The sequence below is a fragment of the Cyrtonyx montezumae genome, unplaced genomic scaffold, assembly GCF_038088225.1.
Source record: "Cyrtonyx montezumae isolate F1298 unplaced genomic scaffold, pur_monq_1.0 scaffold_1, whole genome shotgun sequence".
NCBI lineage: Eukaryota > Metazoa > Chordata > Aves > Galliformes > Odontophoridae > Cyrtonyx > Cyrtonyx montezumae.
This window is the reverse complement of record NW_027071825.1, coordinates 26,763,406-26,785,503: the sequence shown is the minus strand read 5'-3', so window position 1 is coordinate 26,785,503 and position 22,098 is coordinate 26,763,406. Positions and strand designations below refer to the sequence as shown.

General features: G+C 41.7%; 1 protein-coding gene and 1 long non-coding RNA gene across 2 annotated transcripts in view; one reads left to right on the top strand and one right to left on the bottom strand.

Moving 5' to 3' along the window:
- Nucleotides 1-4,098: 4,098 nt before the first annotated feature.
- Nucleotides 4,099-22,098, bottom strand: part of LOC136055258 (uncharacterized) — a 38,714-nt gene continuing 20,714 nt past the window's right edge. The window contains 2 exon segments of the mRNA XM_065746985.1: nucleotides 4,099-5,583; nucleotides 9,050-9,057. Coding sequence (XP_065603057.1) covers nucleotides 4,099-5,583; nucleotides 9,050-9,057 — 1,493 coding nt within the window.
- On the top strand, nucleotides 8,097-9,470 carry LOC136054419 (uncharacterized). Its single transcript, XR_010622739.1, has 2 exons — nucleotides 8,097-8,677; nucleotides 9,299-9,470. It is a non-coding gene; the product is annotated as an uncharacterized LOC136054419 (long non-coding RNA).

The window sequence follows — 22,098 nt, the reverse complement described above, 5'->3', positions numbered from 1 at the left end:
CTGAGTAGAGCATGAAGAAGCATTGGACTTTACATGAAAAAATCCTGGACATAAAATCTCATAGGAGTTACAGAGATCACTATTAAAGGATGAATGGATATCAAACTATTGCAGGAATTAACAGATGCTGTGGATGAACTCCTATCTTGATTGATATTGATATCTTGATTAAATTATTGAATTTACGAAAGATCTTGAGAGTCTGCGAACACCTCTGTTGACCGAGAGCTAGCCAATATTATTGCCAGCTAAAAGAACAGCCTGAGAGAAGACTCAGGAAACTACATGAGAAGATTATCCTGGGTATACTGAGGAGCAGTTATAGAACAAAGTATTTATTGGATATGGTCAACGTGTTCATCAAGAGAAAGTCCTGCCTTAGTAATTTGGCATATATCCTTCTTTGATAACGTTACTGAGAAGGTAAGGTGATGGATGTACTCTTTCTGGATTTTAGGAAGGCCTTTGATATGATCCTTCTGGACAAATTGTCCAGCTGTGAGGTAAACAAGTTCATACTATGTTGTCTGAAAAACTGACTCAATGGTAGAGCTCCAAGGGTTGTAATGAATGGGGGATAAATCTCTCTGGTGGACAGTTAATAGTGGTGTTCCCCATGGCTCAATTCTAGCTGGTTTTGTTCAACATTTTTATTAATTATCTGGGGTCCTAACTTTGATTGATTCAGAAACTTCCTTAGCAATAACATTTTTTTCTTGCATTCCTTTTCTTAGTAGTTCCTGACAGCCTGTTTGCACAATTAACTCCATGGCATGCTGAACTGATCTCCTTATATTCTTTTTTTTCTCTTTCCTCCTGAGTGTGATCAGTTCCAGAAGTTATTAATCTGAATTAATTCTATATCATCAGAAAACTATTCACTTCTATGAGACCAATTCAAGCACGTGTTTTGAAGTTCAGTGTAGTGGAAAACACTAGCGCAGTTGTAGATGTTAGTTAAGCATGAGTAAGCAAGAGGTAAAATATGTGCTGTAATGTGATAGGAGGATAGTATTGTATGTGGCATAGTATTATAGGATGCAGCCCTGATGGGCGTGAACCTAGAGCAAGGCGATGATATATAAAGAGGTGCCTTGCGCAATAAAGATAGAACTCTTCCACCACACCATATTGGTGCAAGCTTGCTTATTTCTGGGTCGGGGCATGCACCGTCACTACAGAGTTCTCGTACAGTGACAACAGTTCAGCACTTGGAAATAATATATAGCTGTTTCCATGTTTGACATCAATGCACAGTTTTCTCTCAGTGGCCTTTGGCATAGGGCATGCTCTTTCTTAAGTCAAACCTGTTATCTCTACAAGAAAACCGATAATCTGCTCATTGCTAAACACAAGGAGCTTATGAAAATAAATCAAAACTCTTCACATGAACACGTTCAAAAATAAATAAAAGATTGAACATACTGACACTGACTTTTATTTTAAAGAATTTTGGAGAGTATCAATCTTGAATTTTATTTTAAAATCCTTCAGAGTTTGTGAAATATTTGGCTGCTACAGAACTTTAAAATCACGAGCAAATACAATTTTTTTTGCAATGGATCTTGATGCAGTTGACATTATGATCCAGAGTCATCTGTGAAAACCATTATTGCTTAGATTCCAGTTTTTCTGGTGAATAATAAAAAAAAAAAAAAAAACAGGGACAAAAAGAATTAGCAACATCTCCAAATGTCATTAGCTAAAAAAAAAAAAGCATTGAAATAAGGCTTTTTTTCCAAAGTTTCCAAGTATGTATTTTACTTCAGAAGAATGAGCACATACTCATAAGCTGTAACATCTATCTGAACTTATTTATTCTAATTGTGTGTTAAAAACTTCATTGAATTGTCCACTTTTATCCCAAATAGTACAATACTCAAATATTGAAAACTGAGGAACAGTTCACGTAGATGCATCAAAAACATACATTAGTCTTGTCAGTGCAAATAGATTTGAAAGCAGTACCAAAATGATGAGGATTAACTTCAGAATCCTGACTTTTCAGATGCATCATCAACTGCTGAGTATACACTAAAGCAGTGGAATGATATTCTCTAATACCCTTCCCTACTCAACCTACTGGAGTATGTCTTTTTATATATTTTCAGCAGTAGGAAAAGTGATGATATAGGGTTGTGGGTTTTGTTGTTGTTTGTCTTTGGTGGATTTCTTTTTCAGTGGTGATCTTTATTGCACAACAGCCACGATACTAAAATAATAAAATACCATATTCTTCCTTCTCTCCACAATACCAAACCCCAGGAAACTCGGGTGTTAATTCTAAATGAGTATTGTAGGACTGCCTGAAAATATTTCTGCTCTTAAATGTTGAATTTAGAATGAAGTGCTCCTGAGTGCTGAGAATTCCCACACAGCTGTGCTATGACTAAAGCTATGAGCATGTTGTCTCTGAAGGTTAGTAGGGTGGATTCTAGGGCTTCTTTTTTGGCTTCAGTACACACAATATGCATTTCCTAAGTAGTATTGCCTTATCATTACATTACCTACAGTATCCAAGTCTGGTCTTCTTTTACAGACAAATCTATGAAGAAAAATACTACATCCTGTTATCATTTTAATTCCAAATCAGACACTTATCTCTAGTAAAGTTGGAGGAGGTTGTGCAGTAATCCATTAAACACTGTAACTCATTTAATGTCTGCTGCAGGATTCATAAATTTTCTTATATCCTTGGAACAAGTATAATGCAAATGTAGCGTTTATTTCATGGCTTGAAATTAGATTAATCTTAGAAAGTTTTATTAAAAAAAAATCATGCATTTCTATTTACAATACAATTGTTAAGATCCCTGGGAATAACAGATTGTCATTTAACAAGATTTTCTGAAGAGGCAAAGATAGCTCCAGAATCCTGCACAAACCAGAGCATCTCTGCAGTTTTTACGCATCAACAGGGAAGTGAAATAAAATCTCTTCAGTTTACACAGAATGCAAATGGATTGTCCTATTGTGGCCTTCTTTATTTGAAAATTCGTATGTTCCTTTATATACTCTTCGTCCTTGCTTATGACCTATATTGTTTACTCACATTTTGGCAACTCTTTTGTCTCTTTTTTATTTTATTCCACAAAGGCAAAGCATCCTACTTGGATTATCAAGCAGTTTATCTTCAAGTAATACTATAAGAGGAAGAGATGTTAATCTCAGATAATATTATTGTAAATACTAGTGCTAGCGAATAAAAGAATGTGATAAAACTTGAATATCTGCAAGGAAGAACAATTTAGGGATCATTAAAACTTTTCATTTAAATACAATCACTTTCATTAGTTTTTATTAGATTATAAAAATAAGACGTATCACTGTTATATTCATACACAATCTAATGAACGTAATCCAGACAACCCAGAAACAGAATGCAGTATGTTCTTCAGATGGAACACTTTGACCTTTTCCCTTTGTAACTGAGAAGGGTCACTGTAACTGGTGCACTTTTTCCTTTTTTTTTTTAGAAAAAATATGAATTTATTTAATCAATAAATAAATAAATAGAAGCACTTTGACCAGCTCTCAATCCTGTCTGCATCTTACTGCAATACCATTAGCACTTAAATTCAGAAATGTCATATGTGGCTATTACTGACAAAAAAAAAATCTTGTGACTGCATTCTTTGTCGTCGCTCCGACAAGCCTGGGAACTATATGGTGCTGGTGCTGCCTGATGTAAAGAAACTGCACCAATATGGTGTGGCAAAAGTTCCGCTTTTACTGTCTCATACATCTCCTTATATCTGCTTCCATGGCTACGCCTCTTAGGGTCTGTCCCTAACTTTTCTACCAACCTTGTATTGCCACATTTCTTCTTTTACCTCCTACTATTGTTTATGCTTAGTCAAGCCTAACCATTAGTTACTGTGTAAGCTTGGTCATTAGTTACTGTGGTTACTATGGTCATGCCCTACTGCTTTTTCAGCTACTACATCTCCCCCCCTTTATGCCTATATCTAGCATATTGTTTTCTGAGAGGACCCTAACCACGTACACCCCGAAATCCCCGCATTGCACCTATACATGCAACAGTCCTCTCAGGTAAGCCTTGCCCCGTTACATCGCGATTTGCAAAGCTATCCTATTTTAAAGCCTTTCCTGTATCCTACAGTACTCTTCCTGTCCGTGAAACATGGCCTGCATCATTTGCTGCATGCCACGTTGCAAGCACTGCAGGAGACAGGGTAAGCAAAGCATAATCAGCAATACTACCATGATTCCTGAACCAACTACAATCAAAATATGCTTTAGCCATGGTCCTATACCCCCAAATAGATTTGATAACCAGCTACCCAACGGGTCGTCTTCAGTCCTGATCTTGTTCACACGTTCCTTCAGCCAGTCCAACTTCTTGTGCATGGATTCGCTGTGGTCACTCAAGTTGAAGCAACACACGCCGTCAAAATCTTGGCATCCATGTCCTTGAGCAAGCAGTAAGAAGTCTATAGCAGCTCTGTTCTGAAGTACAGCATGCCGGACTCCTTCAACATCCATCAGCAACTCTGACAGAAGTTGAGAAGTCGTGTTGGCTTGTTTTACAGACCAACATGCTAGTCGTTCAATCTCTTTGAGAGCATACACTGTTCCAAAAGCAGGTAATGAGGAGGCAAAAATACATGCTGTGAGATCCCAGAGGCGAACCTCATCCCCACAGTCCTCCATCAAATGCTTAATTGATCTCTTCACCTTATGTCTATCGCTGTCATGTTTGGAAGCCATTACCTTCATCAGCGCTTGAGATAGATTCCCTAATTGATCATGTCGAGGGGAAAATATAGTTAATTTTCCTATGTAACAGGGGCCCCCAAGGGGGTTTCTTGAAATACCTTGCCATGCTCTATCCCCCCATATTAGAAATAGTCCCGGCGGTAACGCTTTCGCCGTGGTATTGTTCCATAGTACGGGGGGAACCAGTGGCATTGGTCCCCAGCAACACCCATACCCCTGCCTACGATTACAGATTGGCGTGCTTGCATTGCTGCCCCCAGGCAGGGTAAAGTTATACCTTGTTCCAATAGGGAAAAATACTGCCGCTTGGTCGGTATAGTTGAGACAAGATGTTGGGTCATTTCCCTCTGCATAATACATTACGGGGGCAGAGTAACCACAATGTGGTCCCCAATGCCCGTAAGTGGGATGGGTTGGATTGACCAATGTAAAACCCACGGTTCTGTTGAGACTCGGTATCCAATATGGGTTTTTAGGGCTCATAATCTGTAGTATCTGCTCTGAGAATGTTCCAGGCACATGCCAGTGCCCCCATGAAATGCAAGCAGCTGGACATTTCCACTCCCCATCTTTCCATTCATCGTTACTGACACCTTGTGAGCCAAGTAGCCGTAGCTCAGGTGGATCACGAGGAAGGGTAACATTCAACATCCCCACCAGGCACCTTACTGTGTCTGACCAATTAGTTACATTATGCTCTACCGTTGTCAGCTCTACCGTTGTCATGAACCTCATCGTGATGTTACGTTCACAACTCCTCTTCCCCTCATACGGTTCCCAATCCTTTAGTTGCCAACCTCTGGGGGTCTCAATCAAACATGTTCTAAAGGGAGATCCAGCTGACTGTAAATTGAGGCAAAAATCTTTCTGACCTGTCATGTTCACCCATGTGACCCAAATATTCGCAGGCTGCTGTATAAGGCGGGCCGCAGCAACCTGGAGTCTGCAGGAACAGAACAACCTCCCCTGCCCGACCCCCCTGTACACCCCACTGTACACCCCCCTGTACTCCCCCCTGCACTCTTATCTGAGTCTCCGCATCTTAACGAAACGCGCGAAGCCAGAGCAATCTGTTTTTCATCTCGAGCCGCTTTAAGGGCTCTCAAAATCAACCCCCATGTTTTAAGCTCAGCTGCCTTCCGCGTAGTCATGGTATGCTGAGACAAAGTTGTTGTTAAAAGATCCCATTTGTCGGGTTCATAAATCTCCGTTAAGGAAGTCAGTAACCCTTCTTTCTGAAGCAGCATTAAAACAGCTGCAATCTCCTTCTTAGAAGGCGTGTGCTTATCACAGTACTTTTTACAAAGTTGAAGCAATACCTTAATCACGGATTCCATCGCGGCACCTGGGATGTTCTGTTCCCCCGCTGCCTTCCCCGGTCCCTTGTACCCGCGAGAACCGGAGGCTCCAAATCGGTGCCTAAGCCCCAGAGGGGGGCCAACCCCCGCCAGGCTCCTCCACCACTTCACCATGGTGGGCTCCTGCGTCCATGTCACAGCCCGTCAGCAAGCAGCCAGCACCGTCACGGGTGCTTGATCCTCACACGGGGCACCATTTGTTGTCGCTCCGACAAGCCTGGGAAACATACGGTGCTGGTGCTGCCTGACGTAAAGAAACTGCACCAATATGGTGTGGAAAAAGTTCTGCTTTTACTGTCTCATACATCTCCTTATATCTGCTTCCATGGCTACGCCTCTTAGGGTCTGTCCCTAATTTTTCTACCAACCTTGTATCGCCACATTTCTTCTTTTACCTCCTACTATTGTTTATGCTTAGTCAAGCCTAACCATTAGTTACTGTGTAAGCTTGGTCATTAGTTACTGTGGTTACTATGGTCATGCCCTACTGCTTTTTCAGCTACTACAATTCTTCATCTTTGTTTCCTTGAATTTATCTATATTGCATATACTTTTCTTAGCACCATAGAATTTTGTGGTACAAATATATTCATGTTTTAGCTACTGGGTGGCCAAAATGCCAGGCATAATGAAAATAGAAAGAGTAGCGCAAAAGTCCTAACTTGTAAACTAAAAGACTTTATTCAGTCCAATCTATTAAAAAAAAAAAAAAAAAAAAAAAGGGGGAGGGGGTGGAATCAGATTACCCATGTTTCAGCATTTCTTAATGACGGGTTAATCTAAAATATGAAAATGTTAACATAGGAACAAAAGTGACCTTCTTGATATCACATTTGTGTCTTGTTACTGTGTGAAAATTTGAAGAGTTTTTTTGGATGCCCACCTAAATATCTCTTCTAATTACCCAAACTTATAGGTTTTGTCCCATTGGATTTGCAGAGAATTTTATATATGTGAATATATACCTTGTATTCTTTATTAGTTTGTCAGTTGGGTGACAAACAAAAAAATATGGATTTCCAGTCTAGATTATTTGTTTAAAAAAAAAGTAAAGAGTCAATGTATGAAAGAAGATCGTTCTTTAGTTTTTAGCAGATGTATTCTGGCATGCCTGAAGTCTGTAAAAAAGGGTGATTACTTGCTACTAACTGGATATTCTTTGTTTATCCATACTCACTGTCACACTGCACAAGTGAATATTCCCTTACACTGAAACCAGAGAAATTCAGCTATTTCCGTCATGCTGTAAATTGCAAGAAACACATTCCATAACCAACTCCTCTTGCAGTACAATAGTATGTACTACACTACAAAATGAAGAGAGAATAGCAAGAGAGAAAAACATAAAAAGGTCTAAGTGTAAATATGCATGTGGGCATCCTTCCTTAAAAAGTATCACAACACTACTGCCACATCTGAGTCACTATCAAGGTAAATCTTGATAATCTCAGACTCTGCTTAGCTGAGGCTAAACTGATAATCTGTGCAGATGAAATACATTTCAGCTTCTCCTCCTTCTTGTTACTGACCTTTGAAATGAAACATACATTTTCCATGTAGATATTCTTTCATAAGAACGGAAGAGCACCTGGTGAATCTCTCATATAGGAAAACCCATGAAAATAGGAGAATTTGTGATCTTAACTGGGGAAGGCATGATAAGCAATAACAGAAACAAAAGAAAAGGGAAAAAAAAGATGGATCATAGAGAAAAAAAGCTCAGTCATACGGCTGAAGACAGAATCATACACTTCACCCTTCACATTTCATGGAGAGTAGATAAGTAAGCTCCAGTGTATATTCTGGGAGAACAGCTCTCTCTGGAGTGGCTAGCTGGTCTGTGAATACAAACTGTAATAGGTCAAAGACAGTGCTTAAGTATCTCTTAAGCAAAAGAGCTTTTGTTTTAAGATTTTTTGTTATTTTATCTATTAATTGAGATGATTTCCTGTGCTTGTAGGTATATATACACATCAGGAAAAGTGTATTACTAAGCATGCTCCTTCCTTGTGTTCATATCCCTAGGAATAAGTTGCCTGCAGGAGACAATAACATTGCTGGGAGCTACACAAAATTAAAAATTTAAACTGGAAGTGATAGGGAGAGCAAAAACTGATGTTGTCCAGGAGGTTACACAGGCTAGAGAGTGCTGGAGATTACTTCTCAGAACTGTAAGACAGGCAGGTGCTCTGCTTGATTCATAGCAGTGAAAAAACCTGTTCAGTTGGAGTTCAGTTGTAAAAATTTAGTAATGTACCAATCAATAATTTGACCCCAAGCAGTTACAAGCAGCTACTTTCTATGTTCTGAGTATTTAACTGTTGTTGCCCTGTGACAGATGGCAGCAGGGAGGCACTCTGACAAAATGCGTTATTAATACCGTTATATCCTATTACTCTATGCAAACTAAATAATTTTCTTCTCCTTTCATTTCATAAAGAACTCAGATATTCAGCAAACTGTCTCCAGACATTTTTGCAAAGAAAGCTAAGGGAGATTCTAACACTACCTAACACTCAGATTTTGCTAGCCCTCCTGTGGTGCCTGGGGGCTAGTGGGAACATAAAGGTTCAGTTCAGGTCTATGATAGCTTTTTTTGTCTTCTTCTGCCTCCATGATAGCTTAAGCCAGAACTCTGTACATGGTGAATGGAAAGGAGATAAGATTACAAGGGGTCTCACAGAAAAGACTTTACATGGGATGTTTCACTGTGTAAAACTTACAGAGAAAAATAAGGGGAGGTGGGGGGGGAAGGAGGAGGGCAAAAGGAAGAACAAGAGTGTGAAAAGCAGAGCAGAAATCCAAACAAAGACAATTTCATATGGACAACACAACTCTGTTTCCCAATCCCATTTCTGTCACCTTTTTCACAGTTAGCAAGGTGACTTCAAAGATCAGCCTCATTCAATAATAGAATCAGGTTGGGATCTGCTCTCATCCTGTAAACCTACGGGTTTGCCTAGACAAAAACAAAAAGGAAAAGCAAACATTGTCTGAGGATTGATTATCAGCAGCCTCATCAAATATATGTTTTAATACCAGTAATACAGCACATATCCTTTGCTGAATTATGTTGATGACATTTTGCTGCATGTTTTAAAGGTTTTAATACGAAAAATAGTTGAACGATATAATTTAGACTTAATATACAGTGAAAATGCTTTTTAAAAAATATTATAAATATATAATTTTCTTCACAGCTAGGCCTGCAATGATGATAACTTTTGCAAAAGAAAACTCAAAACACTCAGATCTAATAAACTTTGAGCTACCACTACTGAATGCTTCTACAACAATGTAAAATGGAAATTAAAATACACGCAATGAAGTGCGTGCAAAATACTTGCAATAAAAGCTGCAAAATCTTCCATACACTGATGCAGTTGGTTCATTTGTTGCCATTACATTTCCCTGAGTTTTAGAAGACAATCATCAATGAAAACTTTGCCAGTGAGACTCATGTTCATGAAAAGTGTTAGAATTGTCAATAAAGTAATATTTATACTAAGCAAAGTGATTAAAATGAGGTCTAGGCTTCAGTCTAGATCAAGTTCAGAAACTTTTTATGCTTTTTCAGGGCTACATAATGACAGCCTTGAAACAATGGCAGAGCTCCAGAGAAACAGGGAAATGGGCTGAGATGTCCATCTTGGCCTCACCACCAACCCAGAAACACAAAATGAACATCCAGACTCATGGAAACACGTGTGTGGGAACAATAAGAAAAAAGCCCAAAGTGTTTCCTTAATAAGATTGTATGCATCAGGAAAAAAAAAAAAAGATAGATTTTAATTCATTTCATTTCATCAACTGTTACTTAACAGATATGAAGTCTAACATAAGTTGTAAACACACAGATTGAAGGAAAACCTAATTATAATCTCCTTGACTTTCTTGAAACTTGAGATCTGAATATGTGATTTAAGTGGGTGCAGGAGCTATTAACATCTACTATTAGGTAATAAAGATGCAAAGCTGTTATTTTTTCTATTCTTAGTACTCCATCGAAAGGCAAGGACTGTATATTTTTTTAATAATTTTCTGCTGCTGACAGATTGTTTTCAGTTTGTTCTTAATTAACCAAATGATTCTGTAATCAGTGGCAAAGTTAAAAACGGCACTAAGTGAGCCTCTTGTGAATGTATTTTTAAATTAATTCATTGTAGATTGTTTTCAATGCTATATTTTGAAAAATGTGGAAAGCAAAAGAGTTTAAGCATGCTCTTGAACATAAAAAGTGTCAAATCACTGCAAGTGAACATTTAAAATGAAGAAATAGTAAAGTTTCTACATACTTATTTAATTTCTAGAACTTTATCTCTCACCTACAAAATAAATATGAATGGCGATTCTAAACACTACCTCAGCCAGATAGAGTACTGCATCAGAATCAGACTGTCACTAGGCTTCTGGAAGGTCTACATATTCCTGTAGAGGAAAAGATTTAGTCTTAACTATAGGACAGCTTTAATGGTGTGATATAATTGCTTTAATAGCTGGGCTTATAACAAGCAGTCCATATGTCTGTGTGGTAAGTCGATCTTGTCTGGCCATGGGGTGCCTGGCAAGCTAGCAAGCTCACTACCTCTCCTCAGTAAGACAAGGAGAAAAAACTTACGGGTTGAGATATGCACAGGGAGATCACTCACTAGTTATTGCCTTGGACAAAGAAACTCAATCTGGGGAAGATTTGTTTATACAGAAATATGTAGGAATATATAGAATAAAATAGTTAGAAATATAACAAAACTAGATCTCCTTTCCAGACTCGGTAACACTCCTGACTCCTCTACCTCCTTCCCAGAGAAAATCATGGTGGGATGGGAAAGCAGTCTGAGGTCATTTTGTAAAGCTTCAAGTCTTCAGCTTCTTCCTCCTCACATTCTTCTCCCACTCAGGCATGGGGTCCCTCCCATGGGATGCAGTCCTTCACTGCAGTACGCTGCACTTCTTCAATAACTGCTCCAACTTGAGTCCATTTTTAAGAATTTTGCTTGAGAAGCTCTTCAGAGCAGCCAGCTGGTATTGCCAGTGGTGTAAAAAACTTAACATGGGTAAATATTAAAGGAATCTGAGTGCATTCTTGAGACAGATACCATCATAAGTAGGCCTAATAAAAACAAATGCATATTTTGAAAAAAGAAAAAAGAAAGAAAAGTAAAGAAAGAAAGCACTGGTTTGTTAATAAGAAGAACAGCCTTTGGCAAGGACAAGGTGTCTGAAACAGCTCCATAACAAAATTCATGGAGTGCTTAATGAACCCTATATTATTGTGATGTATCAGAAAAAGCAGAGAAGTGCTAAATGGAGCTTGCTGCTGTCTTGCAGATTTTGCCAATCTCCAGTTATTAAGGATCTTGAAGACTAAGGAGAGGGACAGGTAAAGAAAATGTTTAAAAATGAAGTAGGCCATTTAAAACAAAGTCAACAGCCAAACATCACCCACTGCAGAGAACTGGTTACTGACTGGCTTGTTTTCTGTGCTCACATCTTTAATACTTTGTAGAAACTGAAACAAGTGTCAGTATTAGAAAAGAGGGTAATACTGCATCGTGCTTCACATATCGTCACTCTGACCTGCACACACAACCAGAATGCCACTCTCTGGGCTTTGAGAATGCCAGCACTGAGCAAGGCTGTGGCCAGAGTTGTATTTCTGTCCTCTCCACAGTGTGATTGCCACAGGCAGCCACCTTCTTTTCACCTTCCCAGAGTGCACAAACATAGCGGATACACAGCAGGCCACACCAGCTGACCAGGACTGCACTTTGCTCCTGCGTCACCCACACCCTCACTGTGGTAATTCGCTTCCAGAGTCATAGGTGTGCATCTCTCAACCCCTGGAGTTGATGCTAGTTTTTTCAAGCTTCCCTGGCCATATCAGATGGCCATATGCTGTGCTCCTTTTCATCCAATCTCCATCTTTGCAAGTCCAGATTGAATTTTCCAAGGAAATCACACACACAGAGTATCAATTCTGAAAAAACTAACAAGCAAAGAAAAAAACCAACAACACCATGCTTTATACTTAAAATAGCTTTGTATGTAGTTAACCAGATATCCTTGTGAAACAGACCTCCTTGCATCCTGGTTACCCTTACGTTCCAAATATGCTTCACAGTGCTGACAACTTTCAGTTCAACAGTAGTAGTCTTTCACTGCAGGCTCATCATATTTATTGCATTACACCTGCTATTCATGAATATTTTACTATGTCATTTTTATGAGTAGTAAGCACTGTAAAGAAAACCCGGAGGAAATCTGCAGCTGCAAAAATACAAACTTCCTCTAACTTTTGTGAATTTATACCTGTAATTCTATCATAGAGATAATGCCTGGGTTAATCCTTGCATTCATTCCTAAACCTTTCTCCCTAGATTGACAGCAAAAGTACTGTGTCTGCTGGCAATCTTTGGGAATAAAGATCTTCCATTCCTTAAACTCAGTGTCAGTTGTGTTTTTAAGATAAAAGCAAAATGATACAAAACAAAACAAAAGCAGCGTGGTCAGAAGGTCGAGGGAGGTGGTCCTGCTCCTTTGCTCTGTCTCACCTGGAGTCCAGATTTTTGAGTGTACCTGCTGGGGACATAAGACCCCAGGGGAGTTGGATCAGATGGCCTTTAAGGATCCCTTCCAACTCAAACAGTTCTATGATTCTGTTCTATGAAAACAGACAGAAGGCACATCCTAACACATCCTTGACCAATGAAAATGGGTGCCCTGCCACTAAATCTGACAGAGGGATATTGACTGAGAATGTGAGACTTTTGCTGTAAGATTTTCCACTTACTAGAACAAGTGTCTGTTATAATACAGTGTTTTCATGACATTCCTCAAAGCCGGGGCTTGCAGTTAGTTATTCAAAGCTTTTTGCCCACTTCATCTAATCCCTAGTCACTCTATGCAGTAATCCCATTTCTACTTTTGCATGAAGTCTGGCTGTCAGTTTACATGTCCACATGGAATAAAAGATTCACTTTCTACAGAGGTTTCATTCTGCAATTTGCACATTAGCAAATATAGTGTGAAAATATTTTGTTCTACTAGCAAAGAATTGGAAAGATCTAAAACGCAATAAAAGCAGAAGTTTTATTCAGAGTGCCCGGGTCTACAGTGATTTTGCAACATTTACATATTTAAATTAGACCAAGAAAAAAAACAAACCAATCCACAACATTTATACTCTCAACTTGCAAATATGGAAATAAACTTGAACATAAGAAGCATACTGCTTCTACCTTCAAGGAGTTTTACATTTGCATCCCTAATATTCAACATATTTCTAGCAGAAAATCACACCTCCATCTGTACATTAAAAAGTGGAAATGTAAATAGAAGTAAATGTAAATATATGCATATATGTATCTGTTTATATAAGCATTTTTAATGACCTTCAGCAAGACAGAATTTTTAAACGGATATTTAGAGAGACAAAATGTGCCAGCATAAATGTAATGCTGAGCTGCTTCACAATTAATAATCACATATGAATAATTGGATAGCTCCTAAACAGCATTTTCCTTAGAACTTTTAAAGTACTGCAATGTGTGCAGTAACGTTAGACTATGAAAATGAATCATTACAAACTAACTCAGATTTGGTCTGATTTCACAGCACATCTTTTAAACGTAATATTAGTGTGATACTCCTGGGGGGAGAGCAGAAAGGGTAATCCATTAGAAATTTAAAATGTCATTTGAAAAGGACATAAACTTCTCGCACCCCCTTCACCATCAGAAACAAAACAAATCAAAACGAACATACAAACAAGATAGATCAGCAATCTGTACTTGTTGATATAAATTAAAAATATTGTTTTCCCATCCTTCTATGAGGGTTATACCAGTTCATGCTAATAAAAATGAAAGCATATTAAACTCTGGCTTTTGCCAATATTTTAAATCATTATGTAAACTCTCTTGGGTGCTAAAATAATCACAAAGCCTCAATTCTGCTACTGTGCTGACCCAAGCTCTCAACCCAGAAAACACCTAAGAACCTAGAACTTAGATGTTGTGTGTCAAGCTTCTTCTTGTTAAAAATACAACTGCAAAAAGAAATTGAAAATTAAGGATAATCATCTTGTTTTTACGTGGTACTGTAGGGAATCAGTCATCTAAACCATCAGACCCTCTGGCATCGAGTACAAGAGAAGCTGCTAATTGAAAGTAGTTGGATATTAATCACACTGTTCCCCTCTTCATTCACTCCAATAAGTGGTTGAACTACAAGTGTTCTTCATGGTTTTAGAAGAGCAGCTGTTTCTATTCCTTTGTATTCAATCAGTCAGATGTGAGATGGAGTTTGCAATTCATGTATTTGTGTGAAAAAAAATGTCTATTATTGCCATCTCTGTCTTAAGACTGATGCTTTGCAAGGGTTGTCTGTCTGTTCTGGCACTGAAATTTGAATGCTTGACCAATCCCAAGCACAGAACTCATAACTAATTACAGTTAAATGTAAGTAACAATTATAGGAAAATATATATATACATATAAACTATAACTACCTCTTAGCAGATCATTCAAGTGTATTAGGCTTATGATAGGCAAGCTTATCACAGAATCACAGAATCACAGAATTGTAGCAGTTGGAAAGGACCTCTAGAGATCGAGTCCAACCCCCTCCAAAGCAGTTCCCTACACCAGGTCACACAGGTAGGCATCCAGGTGGGTCTTGAATATCTCCAGAGAAGGAGACCCCACAACCCCCTTTGCAGCCCGTGCCAGTGCTCCGTCACCCTCACCGTAAAGAAGTTCTTGTGCACATTCGTGCAGAACCTCCTGTGCTGCAGTTTCTGTCCGTTCCCCCTTGTCCTGTCTGCACACACTGCTGAAAAGAGTCTGGCCTCGCCACTTTGTCCCCCACACCTCAGATATTTAAAAACCTGGATCAGGTCCCCTCTCAGTCTTCTTTTCTCAAGGCGAAAGAGACCCAGTTCACTCCGCCTTTCTTCATAGGGGAGATCCTCCAGGCCCTTCCTGGACTCTTTTCTTTTTATAAAGAGGTTACCTCGATAGAGTGAAAACTCAAACGGAATGCTAGACATTATCAGGGAAGAATGATAGAACAAAATAAATTATGTAATCGATTAAAAGTAAGTATTACACATCTCTTAAGCTTTATCACAGAGTCACAAAATTACTGAGGTTGGAAGTCATCTCTGGAAATAATCCGATCCAAATGCCTGCTCAAGATAGGTCAGCAAGATCATGTTGCTAAGGAATGCAAAAAATAAAAATGTATTTCATAAAACATATCTAATAAATAATACTATGTTTAAATGGAATTTCCCATGTTCGTGTTTATGTCCATTGCTTCTCACCCTGTCACTGGACACCAGTAAGAAGAGTTTCTCCTATTAGGTATTTTCACATGAGTAGGGTCTCCCTGAGCCTTTTCTTCTTCAGGCTGAATGGTACTAACTCTCACAGCATCTCCTCATACAAAAAATGTTCCAAGTCTCTAACTATTTTCAGGGCCCTTCACTGGATACTATCTAGTAAGTTTGTGACTCTTGTCCTGCAGAGTCCAGTACCAGATGCATCACTCCAAGTGTGGCTTTGTAAGAACATTCCAGAAAGGGCAGCAAGGATGATCAAGAACAGAAAATATTTCAAGCATAATAAAAATCAAGATGGCTGGCACTCATCAGTCTGAAATACGTTAGTGAGTACATAGATACCACAGCCTTTCTAAGGAAGTTCCCTAGTTGAGACAGTCAATGTTTAGCATAGTAATGGAAAAAAATACCTCATATACTGTTGCTATATTCCTGCCTCATCCATGAGGAGGAACTTCTTTTCCAGTTCCTGAACTTGGTTATAAATACGCCAGTGGGTAGATACCTTGCAAGGTCATTTCCATGTTCATATGCCTAGTTTGCAGCGTTAGGGACAATACTCATGACCAGTTTTATCTATTGCTGACATGCAGCAAATGATTCCTAACACTCAGGAATGCCACTCAGATTAGGACAGGAACTGATGAATGGCTAATTAATTAAAGTTAATAATCAGAATAAAAAGCACCTCCCAGATTATGAAGTTATTAAATTTTACATATTATGTTAATTGACCTCATTCTGGTGGTGTCACATCGTAAAGCATGGTCCCCAGCAACAGCTGGAGAAACTCTTTCTGCAAAATTGGAGGCCTTAACCAAGATAGAGGTACAAAAGTAAGACAGTCTGGTGAGCCTCAGGCTTCAGGAATCACCTTGGATATCTCTCTGAGTCTGCAACACGTTTTCTTCCAGCTTGTATGAGATGTGCTGTGTCAAGGGGCTGTGTTCCTATGAGAAAGAGCTGCAAGATCAGGTCAGGGGATTGTGCAACATCTGATCAACTGGATCTACTCTGAAACCTTGCAGCTTTGTTCATAGATTCATAGGTTCATAGGTTCATTAGGTTGGAAAGGACCTACAAGATCACCTAGTCCAACCATCCTCCTATCAGCATCCCTACCCAACTACTAAATCAAATCCCTTAGCACCTCATCTAAACGCTTCTTGAACAGCGCTAGGGACAGTGCCTCAACCACCTCCCTAGGCAGGCCATCCCAGTGCCTGACCACTCTTTCAGAGTAAAAATGTTTCCTCAGGTCTAATCTAAATCTTCCCCGGTGCAACTTGTGGCCATTCCCTCTCGTCCTGTCGTTATTTATCAGGGAGAAGAGGCCCACCCCCTCCTCACCACAACCTCCCTTCAGGAAGTGGGAGAGTGCAATAAGGTCTCCTCTGAGCCTCCTCTTCTCCAGACTAAACAATCCCAGCTCCCTCAGCCGCTCCTCATAAGACTTGTGCTCCAGACCCCTCACCACTTTTGATGCCCGTCTCTGAACACGCTCCAGGGCCTCAATGTCCTTCTTTTAGTGAGGGGCCCAAAACTGAACACAGTACTCGAGGTGCGGCCGTACCAGAGCTGAGTACAGGGGGATGATCACCTCCCTGCTCCTGCTGGCTACACTATTTCTAATACAGGCCAGGATGCCGTTGGCCTTCTTGGCCACCTGGGCACACTGCCGGCTCATGTTGAGCCGAGCATCAACCAACACCCCCAGGTCCTTTTCCTCTCTACATTCTTCAAGCCATTCTGCCCCAAGCCTATAGCATTGCATGGGGTTATTGTGGCCAAAGTGCAGGACCCGGCACTTGGTCTTACTGAAACTCATCCCATTGAGCTCAGCCCAGCTGTTCAGCCTATCCAAATTCCTCTGAAGGGCCTCCCTACCCTCAGGCAGTTTGACACATCCTCCCAAGTTGGTGTCACCTGCAAACTTACTGAGGGTACACTCAATCCCCTTGTCAACATCCCCTCGATGTTTGTGATGTCAAACATCCAGCTGAAGTGGTGAGACAGGCATCATGTTACAAAGTGGAAGAACCCATCACAGCAAAGCCTAGAAGCCTGTGAGTTCTGGCACCAGTAAGAAGGCTACCTTTCCACCTGAAGTCTTGCAACTATGGGATAACTTCACTCTCCTCATAGCTGAAACTGAGATTGCTGTTGAATGGTGCATGTCTGATAGCTGAATCTAAACCATTCAAGGGCACCAGGAGGAAGCAGCAAGTAGACAAATTGGAAAGGAGAATTTTCAACTAGGAACCTGAAAATCAGCATAACTGGTTGTCACTCCAGTGTGCCTATGAACTAATGCATGCAGCACAAGGAGCAAAAGGGAGGAGTTAGAAGACTGTGTGCAGTTATAGGGCTACAGTCTTCTTTGTATAATGGAGGAGTAGTGGAATAACTCACATTCGTGGAGCAGTGCAGTGGATGCAGGCATATGGTTAAGTGGATGCTGCACCCTCACCAAGAATGTAGGGAATGAATAGAGCTCTTCATTTGTATCAAGAGGTGATCCAGTGGAGGTTATGGGCCAGAATTAGAGAGCAGACTGTGACAAAACTGTGGTAACTGTGGGTAACAGACTGCCTCTTGTCCTCGTGATCAACTGCTTTGAAATCGGCACGGCCGGAGCTGCAGTGGCTGATTGAGGTACAGGGTGGGTTTTTGGGAGGTTCCAGTCTCTTGGGAACCGAGTGAGAGCGGCCAGACCTAGGCTGTTCTCGCGAGAGGTTAACGAGGCATAGGCGTTGCCAGGGTTTCAGCGCTCTCGCCCTCACCCCTCAGCTGAATAGGGCTCAGGGAGGGCAGCGAAGTGTCACTACCCACTGTTTGTTTGTTTGTGTTTTTTTATATAAATATATTTTAAATTATTATTATTATTTATTTATTTTTAAGTTATTACAATTCATATCTATATATATATTACTATAAACTATTATTTATTTATTTATTTACTTTCAGTTTTTCATTTATTTGTTTTTATTCTTTTTTGTGCCATGGTCTCTACTAGACAGAGGGTTTGCCTTAAAAAGGCTGTGGCGACCCAGACAGAAGGTCTGCCTAGAAGCGTGGCTACACAGGTCTCTGGTTGCAAGGAGTGCCAGAGCCTGCTACTGCTGGATGAGGGTGCTAAGCAGTTCTCCTGTGCAAGGTGTGAGCAGGTGGAAGATCTGCTTAGCATGGTGGCTGAACTGAAAGAGGAGGTTGAGAGACTGAGGGCCATCAGGGACTGTGAGTGGGAGATTGACTGGTGGAGTAGCTCCCTAGAGCGCCAGAGAGAAAGGCACCGGGGAGATCCCCCGCAGTTGGTGGTGGACTCCCTGACCTGTCCCCGTAGGGCAGAAGGGGGGGATATCTGAGGGATAGGGAGGGCTGGCAGAGAGTCCTTGCTCGGTACCCTGCTTGGTACCGTGGGCAATCTCCCCCTCTGCCTCCCCAGTGTCCCCAGATACTCCTAAGCAATAGGTTTGCAGCATTGGATGTTGAAGAGGTGATAAGGGGTGAAGTGCAGGAAGATTCCCGCAGGAGGTCACCAATGGCAAGGCAGTCACCTCCGTGCATTGAGACTGCTGCTACTAAGAAAGAAAGGAAGGTGATCGTAGTGGGTGGCTCACTTCTAAAGGGAACTGAGGGCCCCATTTGCAGACCAGACCCAAACCGCAGGGAAGTGTGCTGTCTCCCTGGGGCTCGGATCAGGGACATTGCTAGAAGACTCCCGGATTTGATACGCCCCACCGACTACTACCCATTACTAGTAGTTCAGGCAGACTGCAATGAAATATCTCAGAGAAGTCTGCGAACTATGAAAAGAGATTTCAGGGGATTAGGGCGATTAGTTCAAGGGGTGGGAGCACAAGTGGTGTTTGCTTCCATAACTTCTGGGGCGGTGAAGGACACAGAATGGGCTAGGAAAACACAGGTGATGAATCATTGGCTGAGAGGTTGGTGTAGAGATAGACACTTTGGGTTTTTTGACCACGGGGCAGTTTACTCGGCTCCTGGCCTGTTATCTGTTGATGGGATGCACCTATCTCAAAGGGGGAAATGAATCCTAGCACAGGAGCTAGCTGGACTCATTGAGAGAGCTTTAAACTAGCTGTGACGGGGGAAGGGGATAAAACAGGGCTCACCAGTAAAAAGCCTAAGGAGGCTGTGCTGGAGAAAGGGGTGAGGCAGATATCTCAGCTGAAGTGCATCTACACCAATGCACGCAGCATGGGCAATAAACAAGAAGAGCTTGAAGCCATTGTGAGGCAGGCTAACTATGACCTTGTGGCTATTACAGAAACATGGTGGGACCTCTCCCATGACTGGAATACTGGGATTGATGGCTACAAGCTCTTCAGAAGGGATAGACAGGGAAGAAAGGGTGGTGGCATAGCTCTCTATATCAAAGAGTGTTTTGATGTTGAAGAGCTTGTGGTTGGAAATGACAAAGTAGAGTCCCTATGGATAAGGATCAGGGGGATAGTCTTTAGGAGTGACATCGTGGTGGGGGTCTGTTATAGACCACCTAGTCAGGATGAAGAAATAGACGAGGTTTTCTATAAAGAACTCGTAGATGTTGCACGATGGCCAGTACTCGTTCTCATGGCGGACTTCAACTTCCCTGACATATGCTGGAAATATAATACTGCGCAGAGGAAGCAGTCCATGAGATTTCTAGAATGTGTGGATGATTGCTTCCTGACACAGCTGGTGCAAGAGCCTACCAGGGGAAATGCCTTGCTAGACCTACTTTTCACTAACAGGGAAGGACTAGTAGGAGATGTGAAGGTTGGAGATTGTCTTGGCCAGAGTGACCATGAAATGGTGGAGATTGCTATTCTGGGTGATGTCAAGAGGGTGACTAGCAAAACTACTACCTTGGACTTCCGGAGGGCAGACTTTGACCTGTTCAGGACACTTGTTGCAAGGGTCCCTTGGGACTTGCTCCTGAGGGGTAAAGGGGTGCAGGAAGCCTGGATGCTCCTCAAGATGGAAATCTTAAAGGCACAGGAGCAGGCTGTCCCGGAGTCCCGTAAGTCGAGCCGGAGGAGAAAAAGACCAGTGTGGATGAACCGGGAACTTTTGTTGAGACTCCGAGAGAAAAAGAGAGTCTATGTCCTCTGGAAGATGGGACAGGCAACTTGTGGTGACTACAGAGAACTGGCCAAGATTTGCAGGCAGAAAGTTAGAAATGCTAAAGCCCAGCTTGAACTTAGACTGGCTACTGCTGTAAAGGAGAACAGGAAACCCTTTTACAAATATATTAACAGCAAGAGAAAAACTAAGGAAAATTTCTCTCCTTTACTTGATGAGGCAGGGAATGTAACCACAGATGATAAGGAAAAGGCTGAGGTTCTCAATGCCTTCTTCACATCTGTCTTTAATAGACAGAGCAGTTGTCCACAGGGTACTTGCCCTGACCTGGAAGTCCAGGATGGGGCGCATAACGCACCCCCTGTGATCCAAGCAGAGACGGTCAGAGATCTCCTCCTCCATCTGAACTGCCACAAGTCCATGGGGCCAGATGGGATCCACCCAAGGGTGCTGAGGGAGCTAGCAGAGGTGATTACCGAGCCACTTTCTGCCATCTATCAGCATTCCTGGTTATCTGAAGAGGTCCCACAAGATTGGAGCCTTGCCGATGTGACTCCCATCTACAAGAAAGGCCGTAAGGAAGACCCGGGGAACTACAGGCCTGTCAGCCTGACCTCGGTATCAGGGAAAGTTATGGAGCAGATGATCTTGAGGGAAATCACACGACACGTGCATGGCAATAAAGGGATCAGACCCAGCCAGCACGGGTTCACCAGGGGCAGGTCGTGCTTGTCCAACCTCATCTCCTTCTATGACTGGGTGACCAGACAGGTAGATGAGGGAAAGGCTGTTGATGTAGTCTACCTGGACTTCAGCAAGGCCTTCGACACGGTCTCCCACAGTATTTTCCTGAGGAAACTGGCAGCCTGTGGTGTGGACAGGTTCACTCTTCTCTGGGTGGAGAACTGGCTGGAGGGCCGTGCCCAGAGGGTAGTGGTTAATGGAGTTAAGTCCAGCTGGCGTCCTGTTACGAGTGGTGTCCCCCAAGGGTCAGTTTTGGCGCCTATCTTGTTTAATATCTTTATTGATGACCTAGACGAGGGAATTGAGTGTACCCTCAGTAAGTTTGCAGATGACACCAAGTTGGGAGGATGTGTCAAACTGCCTGAGGGTAGGGAGGCCCTTCAGAGGAATTTGGATAGGCTGAACAGCTGGGCTGAGCTCAATGGGATGAGGTTCAATAAGACCAAGTGCCAGGTCCTGAACTTTGGCCACAATAACCCCATGCAATGCTATAGGCTTGGGGCAGAATGGCTTGAGGAATGTAGAGAGGAAAAGGACCTGGGGGTGTTGGTTGATGCTCGGCTTAACATGAGCCGGCAGTGTGCCCAGGTGGCCAAGAAGGCCAACAGCATCCTAGAAATAGTGTAGCCAGCAGGAGCAGGGAGGTGATCATCCCCCGGTACTCAGTTCTCGAGTACTGTGTTCAGTTTTGGGCCCCTCACTACAAGAAGGACATTGAGGCCCTGGAGCGTGTTCAGAGAAGGGCAACAAAACTGGGGAGGGGTCTGGAGCACAAGTCTTATGAGGAGCGGCTGAGGGAGCTGGGATTGTTTAGTCTGGAGAAGA